The 22,403-nt window shown below is 41.5% G+C and overlaps 1 protein-coding gene across 1 annotated transcript; it reads left to right on the top strand.

The window, feature by feature from the left end:
- The first annotated feature begins 2,964 nt into the window (after window positions 1-2,964).
- MGAT4F (MGAT4 family, member F) lies at window positions 2,965-20,730 on the top strand. Its single transcript, NM_001375382.1, is given in 4 exon segments — window positions 2,965-3,142; window positions 4,552-4,726; window positions 5,648-5,804; window positions 19,488-20,730. Coding segments are annotated over 3 exon segments (1,401 nt in total). The 5' UTR covers window positions 2,965-3,142; window positions 4,552-4,618; the 3' UTR covers window positions 20,624-20,730.
- The last annotated feature ends 1,673 nt before the right edge of the window (window positions 20,731-22,403 follow it).

Here is a 22,403-nt window from a genome sequence, read left to right as displayed (position 1 = left end):
GCCAAGCATGGTGACTCAGGCCTCTAATTCCAACACTTTGGGAGGCTGAGGTGGAAGGACTGCTTGAATCCAAGAGTTTGATACCAACCTGTGCAACATAGTGAGATTTGGTCCCTTAAAAAAAATAAATAAATAAAAAGTAGCCATGTGCACCTGTAGTCCCAGCTGCTCAGGAGGCTGACATGGAAGGATTTGCTTGAGCCCGGAGGTCAAGGCTGCAGTGAGCCCTGATAACACCACGGCACTCCAGCCTGGGCAACATAGCGAGACTTTATCTCAAAAAAAAAATTTTTTTTTTTTGGCCGGGCGCGGTGGCTCAAGCCTGTAATCCCAGCACTTTGGGAGGCCGAGACGGGCGGATCACGAGGTCAGGAGATCGAGACCATCCTGGCTAACCCGGTGAAACCCCGTCTCTAGTAAAAAATACAAAAAAATAGCCGGGCGAGGTGGCGGGCACCTGCAGTCCCAGCTACTGGGGAGGCTGAGGCAGGAGAATGGCGTGAACCCGGGAGGCGGAGCTTGCAGTGAGCCGAGATCCGGCCACTGCACTCCAGTCTCCGCGACAGAGCAAGACTCCGTCTCAAAAAAAAAAAAAAAAAAAAAAAAAAAAAAAATTTTTTTTTTAAGGCACCACAGGTGATTATTCTCTTCTGCGTCTTCAAACTCCTGACAGTACTTGTCTATGAAATCTCTGTAATACCCAGAATTCTTTATCCATGATAATGTCCTTTAAATACCCAACCTCTGATTCCAAATCTGCACCAGGGGCTGTACAGATGCAAGAAGTGGACAGGCTCCTCCGGGGCTACCATCGCACCACCGTCGTTGCCACATCCACCCTGCCTCCTACCCTGCTCGCGGCTGGGCCCAGTCTTGCTCTGAGACGGAGACCCCAATCCGCAGGGAGGGTGCGTCAAAGGGTAGGTCTCAGCGGGCACCCTCCGAGGAGCGGCGCCCCAGCCTCTGCCACCTGCACCATGGCAGCCTCGCGCCCCGCGGGACGCAGCTTCCGGCGGCTGAGGCTGTGCCAGGCGCTCTCTACATCATTCTTTTAAGGAGTGTTCCTTGGCGACCAGGAGAAGCAGCAGAAGAATAGGAAGGAGATAAAGATCAAGAAGAAGAAGACGGAGGATGGAAAATATGGAACCAAAGAAGAAGAGGGAAAAGGGAGAGAGAAACTGGAACATATTCTGGGCATGTGACTTTATTAAAGCAACATCATTACCAAGAAAAAAAATTAATTCTTCTTTCAGATCTAGTTCTTTTGAAAGAACTTGTCTTACAAGTGCATACTGCAATTCTGGACTTATAAAAATTATCGCATTATATTGCCATCATTTTTTCCTTAGATAGCGGCTAATGGTATGTGCTTTCCAGAGCAGTCTTGGAATGGTGGGTGGGGTGCGAGGAATAGCGCTGGGAAAGACAGACTTAGGATATTAATTATTAAGGACAATAAGGAAGACAACAGATAAAGAGGAGTGGTGGAAAATTTTAGGGGAAAAGGACAGCATGTCTGGAATAAGTGAGAATTAGAAATTGCCCAAGAAAACTGAAAATGGTCCACTTGTGGAGACAGATTTACTTCTTCCCTGAACTCCCCGAGAAATCACCACACTTGAGAAGTTGTGTTGCTCAGATGACACTGTTGGAGAGCTTCTGAGTCACTTGACCTCTGTTGCCATATTTGATTTGCATCCATCCTTCTCATTTTTATTTGTGAAAGGAAAATAAATCTTGGGACTCCAAACTCACTAAACCAAAGAGGAAAGTCAAGCCTGGGAACTGAAGCGTGCAAACCTGCCTGCCATTTTTGTTCCTGAGTAAAATGGCAACAGAAATGAAAAGCCACATACCTCCCCCACGTTTTGCCCACTTGTGAGTCCCAAGATCTTTACCCTAAAAAGCTTCCTTTAAAAGTTCACCATGGCAATGTAAATTGATGGCTTATTTTCACAGGTGCTGGGTAGAGGGGGACATAGGACAGAACTCAAAGTCATCCCTCTGCCCACCTGAGACAAATCCATATCTGATTGTTTCCTCTGCCTATTGTCTACGCTATCTTATGTAAAAATACAGATTCACTTGGCCAAAGGCATTAATGATTATTTTCCCCTACCCCCCTCACATGAAAATTGTGTATTTCTCTATATCCTGCCCTTTCCCCTTTAAATATTGAAGCCCTCAAAATTATCTTTGGTGAAAAGCATAGACCTGTCTCCCAGGCACGTGTCCTTAACTTTGGGTAAATAAACCTCCTAAAATGACTGAGACTTGCCTAGGTCATTTTCCTTGATTGACAGATTCAAGATGTTCACCAGATATTAAGAAGAGGTCATTGCTTTGAGTCATTTTTACTCTTTTTTCTTGTAATTGATTTAATGTTTTAATCGAACATGTATTATATTCATAATTGAGAAAAATATCAATAAAACTATTTTTTTTTGTTTTTGTTTCTGTTTTTTGAGACAGAGTCTCACTCTGTTGCCCAAGCTGGAGTGCGGTGGCATGATCTCAGCTCACTGCAGCCTCCGCCTCCCAGTTTCAAGTGATTCTCCTGCCTCATCCTCCCAAGTAGCTGGGATTACAGGTGTGCGCCACCACACCCAGCTAATTTTTGTATTTTTAGTAGAGACGGGATTTTCTCATGTTGGCAGGTTAATTTCTAACTCCTGTCCTCAAGTCATCCGCCGGCCTCGGCCTCCCAAAGTGCTGGGATTACAGGTGTGAGCCATCGTGACCTGCCAAAACTACTTTTATTTGGAGAAAAATGTGACCACTTACAGTCCACAACCCTAGATCCAGTTCAGAATCATAGGAAGCTGATATTAGATCTTCCTCACCATCTCCTTCCACAATGAGCTGGTGCTGGCTGTGAGACTGGGTGTTGGTAATCAGCCCCCATTCAGGGAGAACAATGGTTGTCATGGGAGGGGGTGTCATCTGACTAACTTTGTCTTGCCTCAGAGGATGCATACACCTTCTGGCCCCATCCCAGGGTCCCCAAACATTTTATTTTCTTCTTCTTGACTTTGGGGAAAGCCCTGAACATTCAAGTGGTATAGAGGTCAGGTCAGTCGCCGTGCATCCAGGGGAAAAAAAAAAAAAAAAAATCTCAAATGAAACTACAACTCCAGTCAAGGTGAGGACCTTTTCAATCTCCTTATTTACTGTCCCCTCAAAAGTTCTGGGGGACTGGAAGTTTCATGTCAGAAAGGGAAATTGTCCCTGGGACCTCTGACTTGATGCCATTCATCACCTACCTTAGGTCCTTAACAAGTGCTTAGAAGTGCCATGTCTACGTTTTGTTCCATGAGTCATCTAGAAGAACAAAAGAAACTGACATGAAAAAGAGTCATGAAAGATGAATGCCTAACCAAAAAGGGTCCAGACTTCAGGTAATGGAGAGGACTGCCCTGGAAGAATCTGAGTTTGCTCCCAAAGCCCCTGAGAAGCAGTGATATATAGGAAAAACGGTCTCTGGCATCAGGCAGGAAAACCTGTGGGAACATAGGACTATCACATCTAAATACGAGAGGAAATGGTGGCTCAAGGTTCAGGTTTGGAGAGGACAAAATAACACACTGTCTTTTCTTCTTGGAGCTACAGCCTTTGGATATGGCTTCAGTGTGTTCTGATCCCATCGAGGATCGTAGAAAGAGATGAGGAAGAGGGTGCTTAGCAACTGATAAAGATTTCCACCTCACAGAACTGGCTCAACATGAGCCAAATCGACATCTGTATGGAACATAAGAGTTAGTGGTAGACAGGGCGCAGTGGGCACTCTGGAAAGGATAGAACTTGGAGGGGAGAGAGAATTAAAGGCTTCAGATATCTCCTTCTAGAGCATTCCATGATGCTTAATGTAGGATATATATATATACAAACTAGAGTAAAGTCTGCAAAAATATCTTCCTGACTCCAGAGAGTCAGTAGGGTGAAGGAGTCAATAGGCTCTTGCAAGATTTTTCTATTACAAATACTCATTAGAGATCACACCCTCTCTATTCCCATCACGCCTTCCTTACCTCCTCAATGAATGCTGTCTGGTTCAAATGTGTGAATAAGAAATGTTCTCTATAATGCACTTGGAAACTCCTATTAAAACAGAATCAAGGTCTCTTCTCTTCACCTTGCCTTTGGCAGAAATCATGTCAGGGACTTTGGAGTTGGGGCAATCAAGGTAAGAAAGAGCTCTGGAAATTTAATTAAACGTTGGTGTCCAGAAGAAGGAAAATGAAGGAATGGATATGGAGACTTGCAGGCAAGAGTGGGGGCAACTGAAGCTGTGATATTAAGGGCACTTTGCATGCATTTTTATACATCTGTGTTTCTCAAACGTAAGAAAGGCATAGCTCTGTTTTTAAGGGGAAAAAAATCATTAAGGATTCTTAAGAATATATATAAGAACCCCAGGTTTAATATTACTGGCTTTGGAAACTATACTTATTCAATGATAATTATAATTTGATATTTTTGATAATCTTGTAATTTGAATTTTTTTATGTTACCATCAGATGAAAACTTTTCTCAGTAGTGTGTACATTTCAGACATCCAAGAATACACTGAAGGATCACAGATCGGGAAACAGCTCTGCAAGTTTCCAACCCCAGCACCATGAGAGATTTTCTATGGAAACTCATCATTATTGCAACAGCAGTAGTGCTCCCAATCTACTATTTCATTGACGAAAATCCCTTTGATACTGCAAGTTTCCTGTCTTTGGTGAGTACCAGAAATTTTAAGTGGGGCAAACTTTCCTGGACAGAATGAAAGAAAGCATTTATCTGAGTGTATATTTAAATGAAACTGTCACAAATGCTATAGACATTCAAGGAAGAAAAAAGACAAGCAAGTTTGAGGAATCAACATATTTTTCCTTGATGGAGACAATAAGGGATGGTAACACTCTGGAAGAAACAAAATTCAGGGCTGGGAAGAAATAACACTGATTTAATGCTTCGTCAGAGTTTGCCCTTTTCTTATAGCAATTGATGATGTAGAGATTTTTCTTCTTGTTTGGTAAGTTTCCCATTACAGAAAAGTTCCCTTGGTTTTCAAAGTTATACATTATCCCTAAAGTTATGCATTAGGATCCTGAAGCTCACAACAGTTAAGTCATTTCTCCAAGTCAAGAAAAGTTTTAAGGAGCAGAGAAAATTCTGCCAGAACCCAGAAAAGGCAAAGAAAAGAAGGGAGGGTGGTGAATGAACTTGGAAGGGTGAAATGCCACCAGTGGGAAAGAATTTAGAGTGAAGCACTGGGGTGCTTAACTGGCCTCCTGTATCTCTCATGCTTAACACATGCTATGCCCTTCTTGGGATTAGGTGACTCATACTAGACTGTAATCAAAAAGGATAATTGTGGGTGAAGAATGGCAGAGCTAGACATTGTCTCATTCCCTACATAAAGCTAAGGAGAGCTAGAGAAATCCCAACTCCCTTTACTCCAGGATCCATAATCTATATATGTAACAACCCCTGGGGTAGGATTGCTTCAGAAGAGAAGGAAGAAGTTTGAACTGAGCTTGAGCCAACCTGCCCTGTATCCTGAAGATGATTTCATTATATTATGCAAAGGGAAATGTAACTAACCATTTTTCCCAAAAGGGATGAATCACAGAGCTAAAACTCACTCTTTCCTCAGAAGGAAAAGGAGATGGTAGCTTGGCAGAGAGCCCGAATGCAGATCAGTCCTGGTAGAACAAACCACATGAAAACCTTCAAAGATATGCAGAAAAACTCAGAACCGCTTGAAAATGTGAACTCCCACATCTTGCTGGGAGCCTCTCCCACAGTAAAAAGTGAGTGTCCACCAGGGGTGTAGATCATCCAGGTTAGGCAAGGGTAGAGGGGGAAGGCAAGTGGAAAGGAAAGGGAACAGATAACTCGGGAAGAAAACAGGGATGCTGAAATGAAGGACCAGGCCTATAGAATTTGACTGCAAAAGGGCCGGGCTTGGTGGCTCACGCCTGTAATCCCAGCACTGTGGGAGGCCGAGGCGGGCGGATCACGAGGTCAGGAGATCGAGACCATCCTGGCTAACATGGTGAAACCCCGTCTTTACTAAAAATGAAAAAAATTAGCAGGGAGCGCTGGTGGGCGCCTGCAGTCCCAGCTACTTGGGAGGCTGAGGCAGGAGAATGGCGTGAACCCGGGAGGAGGAGCTTGCAGTGAGCGGAGATCGCGCCCCTGCACTCCAGCCTGGGTGACAGAGCAAGACTCCATCTCAAAAAGAAAAAAAAAAAAAAGAATTTGACTGCAAAAGATAGCAATTCTGACTCCATGAATCTCCCAGTCCCTTTTCTGATGAAACAAGGGAGACAATGGGAAAAGTACAGGAGAAAACTATGGGAAGGGGGACTGAGTAAAAGGGAAAGAACTAGGGAGGGGACAATGCAGTGTCTTGAGTGGGTAGTCCTGTCGGGTTCTGTGGGGCTCTAAAGAGCATCTAATAGCTAGCCACTCATGCTGTGGTCCACAGACTGACAGCTAGTGTCCATGGACGTCAGCAGCGTCTGTCTGGCAGCTTGTTCCGCATGTGGAATCTTAGGTCCTCCCCAGACCTACAGAATCAGAATTTTCATCTTAACCAGACCCCCAAGCGATTGGTATGCACATTAAAGCCTGAGAAGTATGCTTTCATAGATCTGGGGCACAGAGATGATTCTGGAGAGCACAGCCAGGACTAGCACATGTTTCAGATCAGCAAAATCAGTTCTGATGCTTTTTAGACTGTCCATATGATGGAGACCCTGCCCTTTTCATCCTCAGTGTGGGCTACCCTTGCAGTCTTTATGGAACTTCATTTGTAGTAAACAAACATATTCTCATTATAAACTATTTCCATACAATACATTGTAAGTATATACATATTGTATAGCGAGTAAAAAGTGATAGTTCCTTTTTCTCCCTCATTCCTGTCCTCTCCCCCAGAAGTCTAATAAGTACCCTTCTTGAGATCCAGATATCTTTCTAACACGTACATATATACATGTCTGGGGGATTTTTAAAGGCCATCTTATATGTATTGTTCTGAGATTTGCTTTTTTCTTTCATTCATTTGTACATGTTTTCTGGGTTTGGTGGCTCACACCTGTAATCTCAACACTTTGGGAGGCTGAGGCGGGAGGAATACTTGAGTCCAGGAGTTTGAGACTATAGTGAGCTATAATTGTGCCAATGTGCTCCAGCTCTGGGCCACACAGGGGAGACTCTTGTCTTTTTTTTTTTTTTAACTTTTACTTTAAATTCAGGGGTATATGTGCAAGTTTGTTACATAGGTTAACTTGTGTCATGGGGGTTTGTTGTACAGATTATGTCATCACCCAGGTATTAAACCTAGTATCCATTAGTTATTTTTCCTGATCTTCTCCCTCCTCCGCCTTCCGCCATCCAGTAAGCCCCAGTGTGTGTTGTTCTCCTCGATGTTTCCATGTGTTCTCATCATTTAGCTCCCACTTATAAGTGAGAACATGCAGTATTTGGTTTTCTGTTCATTCTTGCATTAGTTTGCTAAGAATAATGGACTCCAGCTCCATCCACGTCCCTGCAAAAGACAAGATCTCCTTTCTTATAGCTGCATGGTGTTCCATGGTATATATGTACACATTTTCTTTATCTGGTCTTTCCTTGATGGGCATTAGGTTGACTCCATATCTTTATTATTATGAATAGTGCTGCAATAACATTCGCATGCATGTGTCTTTACAATAGAACAATTTCTATTCCTTTGGGTATATACCTAGTAATGGGATTGTTGTGTCGAATGATAGTTCTGTCTTTAGGTCTCTGAGGAATCGCCACACTGTCTTCCACAATGGTTGAACTAATTAACTCTCCCACCAACAGTGTGTAAGCATTCCTTTTTCTCTACAGCCTCACCAGAATCTGTGAATCTGTTGGCTTTTGACTTTTTAGTAATAGCCATTCTGACTGGCATGAGGTGGTATCTCATTGTGGCTTTGATTTACATTTCTCTAATGATCAGTGACAGATTTTTTTCATGTGGTTGTTGGCCACATGTGTGTCTTCTTTTGAAAAGTGTCTGTTCCTTTCCTTTGCCTACTTTTTAATGGGGTTGTTTGCTTTTTTCTTCTTGCAAATTTGTGTAAGTTCTTTATAGATGCTGGATATTAGACCTCTGATGGATGCATAGTTTGCAAAAATTCAGGAGGAGACCCTGCCTTGAAAAAAAGTGTATATTTTGGAGAGTTTTTCCTTACCTCCTTCTTTTTTTAACTGCTGTCATCAACATAGTGTGGATGTAAAAAAATTTACTTGACTATTCTTATTGATGAGAACTCAATTGTTTTCAACTTTTTGTGCTACAAACAACATCACAATTAATATATTTTTGCTCATATGTAAAAATATTTCTACGAGAAATATTCCTGTGTGTGGAACTAATGAGTGAAAGAGCACATGCACTTTGGATTTTGATTGACACCTCAAAATTGCATGGAAAAAAGCATACTATTAATCACGTCAGTTTATGGATATCTATTTCCTCACAATCTTGCCAGTGCTGCTGTTGTTTGTCGGTTTGAAGGGCAGAAAATATTTCTTTTGATTTGGTGATATTTGTGATAATTTGATATCCCTGATTATTTTGACAGTTGAGCTTTTTTTATGTTTAAGGGTCATATTTATTCACTCTGTGGATGGTCTATTCATATCCTCTGGTAATTTTCTACCGTGTTGATTGCTTTTTGTTGTTGATTTCTAGGAGTTTTAAAATATATAATGAGTGCTCATTTTATATATTATATACATATCATTGCATTTATCTATTGTTAAATATGTCCCTCTTTGTCACTTGTCTTTTGTTCATGGTTATTTGTCATATGAATTTTAAAAATCGTATATAGTCATATAAAGGAAAAATGAAGCAGGCAAAGAAAAAAAGAATATTTTCTATAATCAAATTCGTTCTTGGTTTTTATAGCTTCTAGGTTTTATGACTGTTTTGGGGGAAAAGTCCCTATTACAATATTATTTTTGGAAAATTTTACTATATGCTCTTCTAATACTCTTCTGATTTTTCTATTTCAGGTAGAAATATTTCACATAGTTTAAATTTATTTTTAATTAGGATCTGAGATAAATAATATACTTTATTTACAATTGGATATCCTGTGATCTCAAAACCATTTACTGAATATTCCATCTTTTCCTCCCACTGAGAAGAAATGCCACCTTTGTCATAGAAACTCCCATATGTGCATGGGTTTATTTTTGAAAATCATTTTGTTCCATTGACTTTTTTAATGTTCCTGTACTAATTCCACATGATTTGAGCTTCTAATGGTTTATTGTATATGTTGTCAGACTAATCCTTCCTCCCCCACTTATTTATGTCCTATTTCAAATTATTGTCTATTCTTTATTTTTTCTCCTCCAGATGAATTTTTAATTAGCTTATTAAACATCATGTAAAACATACTCTTGACTGAGATTGCATTAAATGTATAGATAGACTTGGAGTTCATTGATATCTTTATAATACCAAATCATAGCCTGGCGTGGTGGCTCACGCCCGTAATCCCAACACTTTGGGAGGCTGAGGTGAGGGAAATCACTTGAGGTCAGGACTTCAAAACCAGCCTATCCAACATGGCGAAATCCCGTCTCTACTAAAAATACAAAAATTAGCCGTGTGCGGTGGTGGGCACCTGTAATTCCAGTACTTGGAATGCCGAGGCAGGAGAATCAGTTGAACCCAGGAAGTAAAGGTTGCAGTGAGCCAAAATTATGCCACTTCACTCCAGTCTGGGTGTCAGAGTGAGACCTTGTCTCAAAAAAAAAAAGTAATTAATAATGAATCATACCATTCAAGAATGTGTTATGTATCTACATGTATTCCAGGCTTCTTGTATGGGCTTCATTAAAGCTTTGTCATTTGTTTTAGGTACATTCCCCCATATATTGCAGTTCTTCACACTTTGTGGCTTCCTTTTCCACTACGTCTGATAATTGGTTATTGTAAGTTTGAAAAAATGCTAGTTGTTTCTGTGCTGATCTGTTATCTATCATCTTAATGAACTCTCTTGGTTCTTTTTTTATTATTATTGAGACAGATTCTCACTCTGTCGCCCAAACTGGAGTGCAGTGGCACAATCTTGGCTCACTGCAACCTCTGCTGCCCAGGATCAAGCGATTCTCCTGCCTCAGCCTCCTGTGTAGCTGGGATTACAGGCACCCATCACCATGCCCAGCTAATTTTTTTTGTATTTTTAGTAGAGATGGGGTTTCGCCATGTTGGTCAGGCTGGTCTTGAACTCCTGACCTCAGGTGATCCACCCGCCTCAGCCTCCCAAAGTCCTGGGATTACAGGCATGAGCCACCACACCTGGACTCTCTTGTTGGTTCTAATCGTTCATCAGATTCTCTTGAGTTAGCTATGCAGACCATGATATTATCTGCAAATAGTGACAACTTTGTCTCTTTCCGACATTTCACTCTCTCATTTCTTACATTATTTCATTGACTATTATAAGTAGACGCAAGCATCTTTGTCCTATTCCTCACTTCCATAGAAATTCTTCTATAATAGTTCATCATTATGATGTTTTCTTAATTTTTTAACTTACATGTGTCAAAGGATAAACAAAGTTTTGTGCTGTGTTTGAGGTTTACAATATATCAAAAGCACTTTTATCTTAATCTCTTCAGAGAGGATACAGTAGGTGGACTGCAGTATCAAACAATGGAAATCTTACTCAACTTTTCATAGAGTTAAAGTACAAAGAGTTTAGCCTAAAGTAGATATATCAGTCAGGATTCAACCAAAGAAGCATAACCAGTAGCAGATATATTAAGGGATTTATTGCACTAAATTGGCGATTGTGGGAGCTGAAAGGCAAGTCCAAAATCCATAGGTGGGTCATCAGTATGGGGAGGCTGGAAACGCCAGGGCAAGAACAGAAGCTGCTATCCACAGGTGGGATTTCTTCTTCTTCAGAGAAGCCTCAGTTGTGCTCTTTCACCTGATTGAATCAGGCCTGTCAGTCAATCTCCCTTGTTTTCCCCTCCACCAGGGGTAATGCTGTCCTGAATTTGATGTTTATACTTCCCTTATATTTCTCAATAAACTTACAATTAATTATTCCAAACTAATATTATTATTGCCTGTTTTTTGTGTTTTTGTTTGTTTGTTGTTGGGAACAAGCCTCCCAAAATCTGGCCATAAACTGGCCCCAAAACTGGCCATAAACAAAATCTCTGCAGCATTGTGACAGTTCATGATGGCCATAATGCCCACGCTGGAAGGTTGTGCGTTTACCGGAATGAGGGCAAGGAACAACTGGTCGGCCCAGGGTGGAAAACCGCTTAAAGGCATTCTTCAGCCACAAACAATAGCATGACCAATCTGTGCCTTTAGGACATGCTCCTGCTGCAGTTAACTAGTCCAACCTATTCCTTTAATTCGGCCCTTCCCTTTGTTTCCCATAAGGGATACTTTTAGTTAATTTAATATCTACAGAAACAATGCTAATGACTGGCTTGCTGCTAATAAATACATGGGTAAATCTCTATTCTGGGCTCTCAGCTCTGAAGGCTGTGAGACCCCGATTTCCCACTTCACACCTCTATATTTCTATGTGTGTGTCTTTAATTCCTCTAGGATTTCGGCAGTTTGTTTTCATTTTGTTCTGTTTTGTTTTGAGATGGAGTTTCACTCTGTCACCCAGACTGGAGTGCAATGGAGCAATCTAGGCTCACTGCAACCTCCGCCTCCTGGGTTCAAGCAATCCTCCTGCCTCAGCCTCCCAAGTAGCTGGGATTACAGGTGCCCACCACCATTCCCAGCTAATTTTTGTATTTTTTTAGTAGAGAGGAGGTTTCACCATGTTGGCCAGTCTGGTCTCAAACTCCTGACCTCAAGTGATCCACCTACCTGGGCCTCCCAAAGTGCTGGGATTACAGGCATGAGCTGGCCTAATTGCCTGTTCTTAAACTTCATAAAAATGGTATAAAACTGTGTGTGTTTTTTCCAGAACTTACTTTTTTCACTTAATGTTTGTGAGATTCCTTTTACTTCCTATTCATTCTTTTTTCACCTAATGTTACATTTGTGTTATACTCTGTGTAAAACATTCGACTTCGACTTCGTGTTGAATGAACCATCACAATGTTTTGATTCATTCTCCTGTTGATAGACACTTAGGTTACTGCCAGTTTTTTCTATTAACAACAATGTTGCTATGAATATTCTTGTACACAAATCTGTATGAACACACATGAGCAATTATTTAGGATATATTCCTAGGAGTAAAATTGCTAGATTATAAGACATCCATATCTTCTCCTTTATTAGATTTTGCCAAATTGATCCTTAAAATGGCCTACCAAAATAAAAACAAAAAAGCACACCCATCACAGTTATTACTCATTCACTCTTTATTCTCACCATCAAGATATGAAGCCCTGTTGTTCCACGTCTTTGCCATCTGTTAGTATTGTCAGATTTTCTTTTTTTTAATTGAGATGGTAGGTGTCTCTCTATGTTGCCCAGGCTGGTCCCGAACTCCTGGGATCAAGCCATCCTCCTGCCTCAGGCTCCCAAAGTGCTGGGAATACAGGCATAAGTCACCACGCCTGGCCCAGATTTTTCAACTGCTGTAATTCTTTGGTTTTAATTTGCTCTTCCCTGACTACCAGTAGGTTGAGCAACTGCCTGTTGATCATGCATGTTTTCATGTATCTATTGATCATTTATAGTTTTTTGTTTTTTGTGGCATGCCAGTTCGTAAATTTTGTATATTTTCTTAATAGTTTTTGTATTTAAAATAATTTTTAAAGTCTTCATTTATCTACTTGTGACATATTTTCATTCTTAATATTATTTATGTTTTCACCATTTTAAACTATAGGTTTAGGCAGGGTGCAGTGGCTCACGCCTGTAATCCCAGCACTTTGGGAGGCCAAGACAGATGGATCACCTGAGGTCAGGAGTTCGAGACCAGCCTGGCCAACATGGCAAAACCCCATCTCTACTAAAAACATAAAAATTAGCTGGGTGTGGTGGCAGATGCTTGTAATCACAGCTACTCAGGAGGCTGAGGCAGAAGAATCGCTTGAACCCAGGAGGCAAGGCCACAGTGAGTTGAGATCTCACCATTTACTCTAGCCTGGGTGACAAGAGCAAAACTCTCTCAAAACAAAAACAAAAAACTGTAAGTTTAGTTGATTAAACTTTTCTTTCTTTTTTTTTTTTTTTTTGAGACGAAGTCTCGCTCTGTTGCCCAGGCTGGAGTGCAGTGGTGCCATCTCCGCTCACTGCAAGCTCCGCCTCCCGGGTTCATGCCATTCTCCTGCCTCAGCCTCCCGAGTAGCTGGGACTACAGGCGCCCACCACCACGCCCGGCTAATTTTTTGTATTTTCGGTAGAGACGAGGTTTCACCGTGTTAGCCAGGATGGTCTCGATCTCCTGACCTCGTGACCCGCCCACCTCAGCCTCCCAAAGTGCTGTGATTACAAGTGTGATCCACCGTGCCCGGCCTGATTAAACTTTTCTAACAAACACCTCTTATTGATCTTTTACAGTTTTTAATCTATTGTATTTAATTACATTCTGCTTTTATCTTCTTAATTCCACATTCTGCTTCTGTTGGTTTTATTTTTGCCTGGTTTCTTTATTTTCTCATTTTATTTATTTTCTTTTCATGTTGCTTTCGAGAAAATACACTGAAAGATGTTACTTCTCTACGTCCCACTCCCACTTTAACCATGTCCCACAGGTAGTGGTCTACCATGTTCTTATTTCCATTTATTTCTAAGTACCTGTTAATTTCCATTTGGATTTCCTGTTTAACCCAAGAGATATTTAGAACAGTGACTTTTCATTTCCAAAGGGATGCTGTTAGATTTTCATGATTAGTTTTAACTTTATTGCATTATAATCAAAGAATATGAGATATAAAATTACAATATTCAGGACAATTAAAAGTAAAATTGTCTTCATGGTCTAATGCATAGCCAATATTTTCTATGGATATCTGAAAGGAATGTGTATCATCTGATGAGCTGATGAGCACCACACACATACACAAACACATACACACGTACACACGATGAATTTTGTTAATTGTTTTAGTAAAAACTGTTTCTTGATTTTCATTTACTTAATCTATTGATTTCCAGAGAGGCTAAATATTTCCCAGTGTGATTATGGATATATTTATTTTTGCTTAGATTTCTAAAGTTTTATTTCATATGTAGCTTTGAAATAGGTGAGTTCTATTTGTCAACATTTAAACAATATATTTTTCAGTACTATATTTTCGACATTTTTGTAGTGTGTGTGTGTGTTTTATAAAATGTATAGAGCTGAATTTCATTTAACATTGATATTAAATGAAGTATTTTTCCAGATACCCCTCTTTCCTATTAACCTTGGGTCCAATTCAGAAATACATAGAGGTTGGATAGGTAGTTAAATGAAACATCTCCCGCTTTTTTCTTCACATGAAGCTGGGTTGAAGATGTGTCTGGGATCCAAGAACACAATCAGCTTTGGAGTGCATCCCACCCCCTCCTGTTCCAGTGTCCTCTGGTCTCAGATTTAAAGAAACAAAATAGAAACCCAAGAAATTGGGTCTGTAGAACAAGCATTTAACCATTCAGATGAACAGAATCTTGCTCCTGTTTTTCACTCCACTGAGCACGAAAGTCTAACAAAGCTGAGAAGGAGGCTGCATGTGCACATTACCTGTAATAACCCAGTGCCGAGACCAGCTCGGTCGGGGAGACCCTAACCCAGCGGCGCTAGAGGAATTAAAGACAAACACACAGAAATATAGAGGTGTAAAGTGGGAAATCAGGGCTCTCACAGCCTTCAGAGCTGAGAGCCCCGAACAGAGATTTACTCACATATTTATTAACAGCAAGCCAGTTATTAGCATTGTTTCTATAGATATTCGATTAACTAAAGGTATCCCTTATGGGAAACAGGATTAACTAAAAGTATCCCTTATGGGAAACGAAGGGCTGAAATAAAGGAATAGTTTGGGCTAGTTAACTGCAGCAGAAGCATGTCCTTAAGGCACAGATCGTTCATGCTATTGTTTGTGGCTGAAGAATGCCTTTAAGCGGTTTTCCACCCTGGGCGGGCCAGGTGTTCCTTGCTCTCATTCCGGTAAACCCACAACCTTCCAGCGTGGGCATTATGGCCGTCATAGACATGTCACAGTGCTGCAGAGATTTTATTTATAGCCAGTTTTGGGGCCAGTTTATGGCCACATTTTGGGGGGCCTGTTCCCCACACCCAGCCCTAAAAGAAAACTGTGGGTCAGTGCATGTCAGAGTGATCATCTCAGTAAAGAAATAAGCCAATCAAGGACAGGGAAGTGGGAATGAGAGATTTAAGAAACTTCCGCATGAGAAGATGGATATTCCTAGTTTAAGAAAAGCATGTGCCAGGTTACTACAAGAAACCCAAGGCAGTTCTCATCCCACACAGTCTCTTCTCATAAGGCTCCATGTGTCTTCTTTTCTGACCCTAACTCCACCTCCTCAACTTCTGATGTCTTCCACTGTGCCCTCTAGAACTCATGATCAGTCATCAGCAAAGTTCCCTTCTCTCAGTACAGGTGCACTGTCCACGCTCCTATCTAGTTACAGCCTCTGAACCTTCACACTAGATTTCACCTCTCTTGACCACTCGTTAATATCACTCAATCAATTTTCTCTATCGTGGGCCACAGATTTTCCCTCCCTCCTCTTATCATACAAACACATTATAATATTTTTCAAATCTTGATAAAAGAAAGCAAACCTCTCTTAACACCACAGATTTTTGCCTTCGCCTTTTCAACAAAATTACTCTTGGTTATGTAGCCCATGGTTTCCATGTTGTTGTACCCACTGGTCAGTTTCCAATCTCTATCTTACTTGACCTATCACAGCATTTGACACAGTAAATGACCCTCTTCATTCAACATTCCCTTCCATTGCTTCCAGGATTCCAAACTCTTCTGGGTTTCCTCCAGCATTGCTGGTAGATGCTCAGTCTCTTTTGCTGATTTATCTTCTCTTTCCAACTTCTAAATGTTGATGTACCCTAGGGCTCAGTCTAGACTCACTATTTTGGTGACCTCATCCAATCCCACAGCTTTAATCCCTAACTATATGTTAATTGCTCCCAAAAGTATAGAACCAGCCTTGATCTACCTGTGGTCCTCACTGGCCTCTGCAGCAAGAATATGTGTCCCATTTCCCCTGTCACTGAGAATCCTGTGGGCAGCTGCTACTGAAGTGTTTGGCTGGAGAACATGTGGTCTTTTTCCTGTCAGTTCAATCAGGGCTTTGTGATTCTCTTGCTGAACCGGTTCACTTTGGCACCATGTACCCTCCTGAAGTCTGACTGTGACACCTGTTTGATCTCCATAGGTTACAACAGTATTTAATAGAAGAAATAAACCTTGAGACAGAATAAGATCTTCCTGAGTCAAGTACTTCTTTTTTCTTTTTTTTTTTTTTTTTGTTTGTTTTTGTTTTGTTTTGTTTTTTGAGACAGGGTCTCGCTCTGTCACCAAGGCTGGAGTGCAGTGGTGAGATATCGACTCACTGCAACCTCTGCCTCCCAGGTTCAAGCAATTCTCCCACCTCAGCCTCCTGAGTAGCTGGGACTACAGGGGTGAGCCACCATGCCCAGCTAATTTTTGCATTTTTAATAGAGACAGGTTATCACCACGTTGGCCAGGCTGGTCTTGAACTCCTGACCTCAGGTGATCCACCTGCCTCTCAGCCTCCCAAAGTGTTGGGATTTCAGGTGTGAGCCACCATGCCCAGCCTTGATTCAAGTACTTTAAAAATTCAAGAGACAGATCTAAGCTATTTATTATGTCCAAAGAAGATGAAGTTCAGGAGTGTTTACATTTGTCGGTTTTAATAACACAAAGAACTCTCAATGAAAACCTACTTTTTTCTTTAAGTTTAGATGCATTTTTAATGGAATGTGTTTTAAAATATCGGTATGAATTCATGATGTGTTTTATCTTTTTTTTTTTTTTTTAATATTTCTAGCTCTGTCCACAAGGGCCTAGAAATGACCAACAGTGAGCACCCTTGGTGCCAGATCATAGACTCTAACTCTCATTTTCCACTACAACAAGGGGAGGGGCTCCTTGTAAAAAGTGGATGATTCCAAATCCAAGGCAGGAAATGTCATAGAAGACAGCAGAGAAGCTTTATAAAAACGACTAAAGTTGTATCAGAACAGCTCAGGATCCAACTTCAAGAGCTTATTTGCAAAAGACAGGATAATTTAAGCATCAATAAGAATAAAATTTCCAGCTGGGCATGGTGGCTCATGCCTGTAATCCCAGCACTTTGAGAGGCCAAGGCGGGTGGATCACTTGAGGTCAGGAGTTTGAGACCAGCCTGACCAATATGGTGAAATCCCATCTCTACTAAAAATACAAAAATTAGCGGGATGTGGTGACAGGCACCTGTAGTCCCAGCTACTTGAGAGGCCAAGGCAGGAGGATCACTTGAACCTGGAAGTCAGAGGTTGCAGTGAGCCAAGATCGTGCCATTGCACTCCAGCCTGAGCAACAGGAGCGAACTTCTCTCAAAAAAAAAAAAAAGAGAGAGAGAGAGAATAAAATTTCCATGATTTGAAACACATGAAATATATGAGTTTATAAGGATCTCCCCCACAAAAAAAAAACCTGATACATTTTGTCACCATTTGAGAATGCTAGGGAACCAAGTCATTATTTTATTTGAAAGCTGATAAAAGGGAACCAGCATTTATCCTGCTTTTCTGTATGAACTACAACTGGGTAACCAAAGAGTGAATGAGGGGAATTTTCTCTTTACGGAAACATTCCAGATAATACACAAAGCAGGAATGCTCAACTTAGAATATCACCATATTGCAACCAGTAATGTATTAACAGATCTAGGCACTGAACATCAAAGGCTGCTAACATCATAAAAACAGAAGCAGCCTGCTATTCTGTGCCTTCAGATGAAAGAACACATCACTAATGCATGAAGTATTATTGCCCCAAAATCTAACCTGAACTTGGTCAAGTCCTCATACTAATGTTTTCTACAAACTCTTTATGATTCATATCAGCCGGTTATTTTGCCAAAGAATGTGATTTCCTCTCTGATCTGAGTATTTATTTGACTTATTTGGCATTTTCAATCATTGTTTCCTCTGTTAGCTTCTATTTCTGTAGTTTCTTTCTGATTTAGTTGTTTCTCTTCCGTTATATTGAAGCTTCTTGTTTCAGATTAATATTTGAGGATCTAGAGTGAACAGTGAACTTCTTCCCTCTAAGAGCCATCCCCGTTTGCCTCTTTGTAAAAGTGGGTTGTGATTATGGAAACCTGCCTCATTCGATTGTAAGGCAGGAGTGACATCTGGGGTCACTTCTGATGCTCTTTTCAGCCGCAGGACTCATGCCATGCCCTTTCCCCTAGCAGAACATCCACTTTATTTACACTAAAATACTTAGAACTTTAATGTGAGAATGGACATTGCCACCACCAGCCCCTTGGTGGGCACTAGCCCAGTGGTCCTAGAAATAGTTCTATAATCAAGTATCCAGAGGACCATCCCAGGGCTCACTCCTCTACTTTATATTTGGTGGCTCTGAACTTCAAATTTTTTTGAGGCCTTCTGTAGAAAGATGCACCTGTGCAGTTGTGTTTTCTTGCATATCTTTTGGACTGTGCATTCCTCTGCTTATACTTCCCCACCAGTCCTGTTCTGTAGTCTCTCTATCTTCCAGGAATTCTCCAAATTGTGTGGTTCTCCAAGTAGTGTGGTTCAGGGCAATCTTTCTATTTTTTTAATTGGAATTTTGTTTTTGTTTTTTGGGGTAAGGGTGTTGGAAGTTTTGGTTTGTTTGTGTGTGTGTGTTTGTTTTTGAGACACAGTCTCACTCTGTTGGCCAGGCTGCAGTGCAGTAGTTCAATCTCGCCTCACTGTAGCCTCAAACTCCCAGGCTCAAGTATCCTCCCACTCCTACCTCGAAAGTAGCTGGCACCACAGGCCTATGCCACCACACCCATCTAGTTTTTTTGTAATTTTTGTAGAGATGGGTTTTGCCATGTTGCCCAGGCTGGTCTTGAATGCCTGGGCTCAAGTGATCCTCCACCTTGGCCTCCCAAAGTGCTGAGATTCACACCTGAGGTTGAAATTATAGGCATAAGCTTAGTGAAATTTGGGGTAGAAGGAATTTGGGGTGGGGCATAGCTGCAAATATTAGTTTGTCATCTTTATCCATTTCCCCCACAATTGTTTTCAACAGCAGTGATTTTTAAAAGAACTCTCAACTTGTGACCAGATATTAACTCCTAATATGGTCTGTGGTCAGTCCTGCGAGAGAGAAAATGTAAAATAACCACAGAAATATATAAAAGTTGGCATATGGAAAGACCTAAGAGAATATCATAGCCTTACCCATAGCAAATACTTTTCTAATTTCTCTGAGTTGACAAAGGTCCTTTTTCTCCCCAATCCTAGAACTGCTGACCATAGGGATTTCTTCAGTGCAGCGTCCCCAAGGAAGCTACCTCTTGGACACCCTGCAATCTCTCTTCTTTGCTTCCTCCTTGTCTGAGCAGAAATACTTCACTGTTCTGGTACACCTGGCAGATCCTGATCCCAACTGGCTTGATCAAATGATCTCCAATATCTCAACCCTCTTTCAACCATACGTCCAGGCCAGACAGCTAGTAGTGATCAACACTCCTCTTAAAAGCTATCTTCCCTTAAAGAACCTTAAGAAAAACTTTAATGACACTCCCACCCATGTAACCTTTCGCTCCAAGCAAAATATGGATTATGCCTTCCTGATGAACTTTGCTACCAACTACTCTGACTATTTCCTGATGATCGAAGATGATGTGAAATGTGCTCCTGGATTTGTCTCCCAGATTGCTACTATACTGTCTGCCTGGGAAAGAAAAGCTTGGGTGACTCTGGAGTTCTCTAGGCTGGGCTTCATTGGAAAACTCTTTCATGCCAGAGATCTCCCCTGCTTTGTTCGCTTCCTTCTCCTCTTCTACCAAGAAATGCCCTGTGACTACCTTCTCTCCCATTTCCGTGACCTTCTCATGCAGAAAAAACCAATCCAATTCTTCCCCTCCCTCTTCCAGCACATGGGCAATTACTCCTCCTTTGAAGGTCAGTTGAACAGCCTCACAGATAAAGAGTTTGAGGGAAATAACATTGGCCCTCCTGGCAACCCTGCTGCCACCATTCACACTAGTCTGAATGTTACCAATGCCTCTGTTCTTATGAATGCCTATAGTCTGGATAAGAATTTCTTTTATATCAAGGAGGCTAAGGCTGGCAGCCACCTGACTGTGGTTTTGGACATACCTGCTACAGTGTTCCGAGTTCAGGTGCTGACTGGCTCTGAACTGAAAGAGGAGAATCAGGTGAAAGAGGGACAGGTAGAACTGGGCTATGACTCTACCAATCGGATTAATGACTGTGATGACTACATTCTGCTGGGGCTACTGGTGAATGGCATCCTGGATAAGCAGGTGTTATCTGAAGAGTCTGGGAAGAAGGTGAAATGTGTGAGACTGCTTGTAACAGCTGCTCTGCCCTCAGGATTAATAGTCAGGCACATCAACCTCTGGATTAAGTAACGTTTAAGTAATATGTGGAGATTCCAGTAGGACTTCTGGGAGTGCTCAGGTTGGAGGGAGAGTCTACAGAAGTAACAAAACATTAAAGTCTGGAAATTGGTCAGGTATATCTCTTTACTAGGTCCTTTCAGGATTCTAAGTACAGAAGACACAGCATGTTGAAAGGCCAAGAGAAGGTAACATCCTTTCGGTCACCTTCATGGGTGATCCTAGAGCCATGGGTGGGTAGAAGGGGTTTCTTAAGACGTTCTCTGGTTTTCTTTTCTTTTATTTCTTTCTCCCTCTCTTTTTTTATCTCAAAGTCTCACTCTGTCGCCCAGGCTGGAGTGCAGTAGCGTGATCATAGTTCACTGCAGTCTCCAACTCCAGGCCCAAGCAGTTCTCTCACCTCTTCCTCCCAAGTAGCTGGGACCACAGATGCATGCCACTAGGCCCAGCTAATCTTTTATTTTTTGTAGACATGGGGTCTCACTATATTGCCCAAACTGGTCTCACACTCCTTGGCTCAAGTAATCCTCCCACTTTAGCCTCTCAAAGTGCTGGGATTACTGGCATGAGCCACTATGCCCAGCTCCTTCTCCAGTGTTCTGTCTATAAGGGTCTACCATCCAAAGTTCTTTCCTTGGATCAGTAATGCCAGACCTCTACAAAGAATAGGAACATGTGAGTAAGACTAACTGATGCTCACGTCAGAAGACTGTAACGGTGCATGAGAGAAGACAAAAGTCCTTCCACCAGCCAGGAAATGGATTCGTTAAAGACAACTTCCTATGTGACAGAAAAAGTCAATCAGCTAAGAATATGACTCTTTTCTCTGTGATCTCATTTTTCCATTATAAGGTATTCGTTCATTCCATAAACATTTATCTGAGTACCTTTTATGTTTAGGCACAGTTCCCTTCTACATAATCAGCCAAAATGCCAGAGCATTCCTTTGTAAACACCATTAAAATTACTAAAAATAATGTGTTGTGATTTCTGCTAGCTTCTCTAGTCATATCTATGGGATTATAGGTAACTTGGGTATTTCTGTTAGGAAACACTTTGGATATTTTACTAACATCTTTATTTCAATTTGGCTATGAAATCTTTATTTCCAGAAAAATCTGGTCCCTGAGCTCAACTCATGTGCAGGGCCTGCAGAGGGGTTTCCACTACCTTGAAAACTATAATCCATGAAGGCAAGGAGAAAAGAAAAGGAAAGGAACACTTTAAGAGGAATACTTGGAGCTGGGCTTGGTGGCTCCTGCCTATAATACTAGTGCTTTGGCAAGTCAAGCCAGGAGGATTGCTTGAAGCCAGGAGTTCGAGATCAGTCTGGGCAACAAAGCGAGACCTCATCTCTCTCCAAAAAACAAATCCAGGTGTAGTGGTGCACCCCTGTAGTCCCAGCTACTAGGGAGGCTGAGGAAGGAGGATTGCTTGAGCCTTGGAGGTCAAGGCTGCAATGAGCTATGATTGTATCACTGCATCCCAATCTGGGTAACAGAACAAGACCCTCTCTCAAAAAAAATAAATAAATAAAAAGAGGAATACTTGGGAAGAACTCAAATAAAAAGCCAGACAGAGTGTCCTAATAAGTTATAATCAAAGTGGTTAGAAAGAACTAGAAAATTTGGAAACAGAATAATGGCATGGGAGCAAGAATAGGAGGTTGAGGTTTGGGGACATCAGATGCAGGGGAATGGGGCAAGCATATATGGCAGCCATGAGAGTGTAGGGATCAAATCTCCACTGTGGCCAGCATGATTGGTCCCACCACTCCCCTTTGGACCTACCA

The sequence above is a fragment of the Macaca mulatta genome, chromosome 1 (genome assembly GCF_049350105.2).
Source record: "Macaca mulatta isolate MMU2019108-1 chromosome 1, T2T-MMU8v2.0, whole genome shotgun sequence".
NCBI classification, from domain to species: Eukaryota; Metazoa; Chordata; class Mammalia; order Primates; family Cercopithecidae; genus Macaca; species Macaca mulatta.
This window is presented reverse-complemented; position numbering and strand designations above follow the sequence as displayed.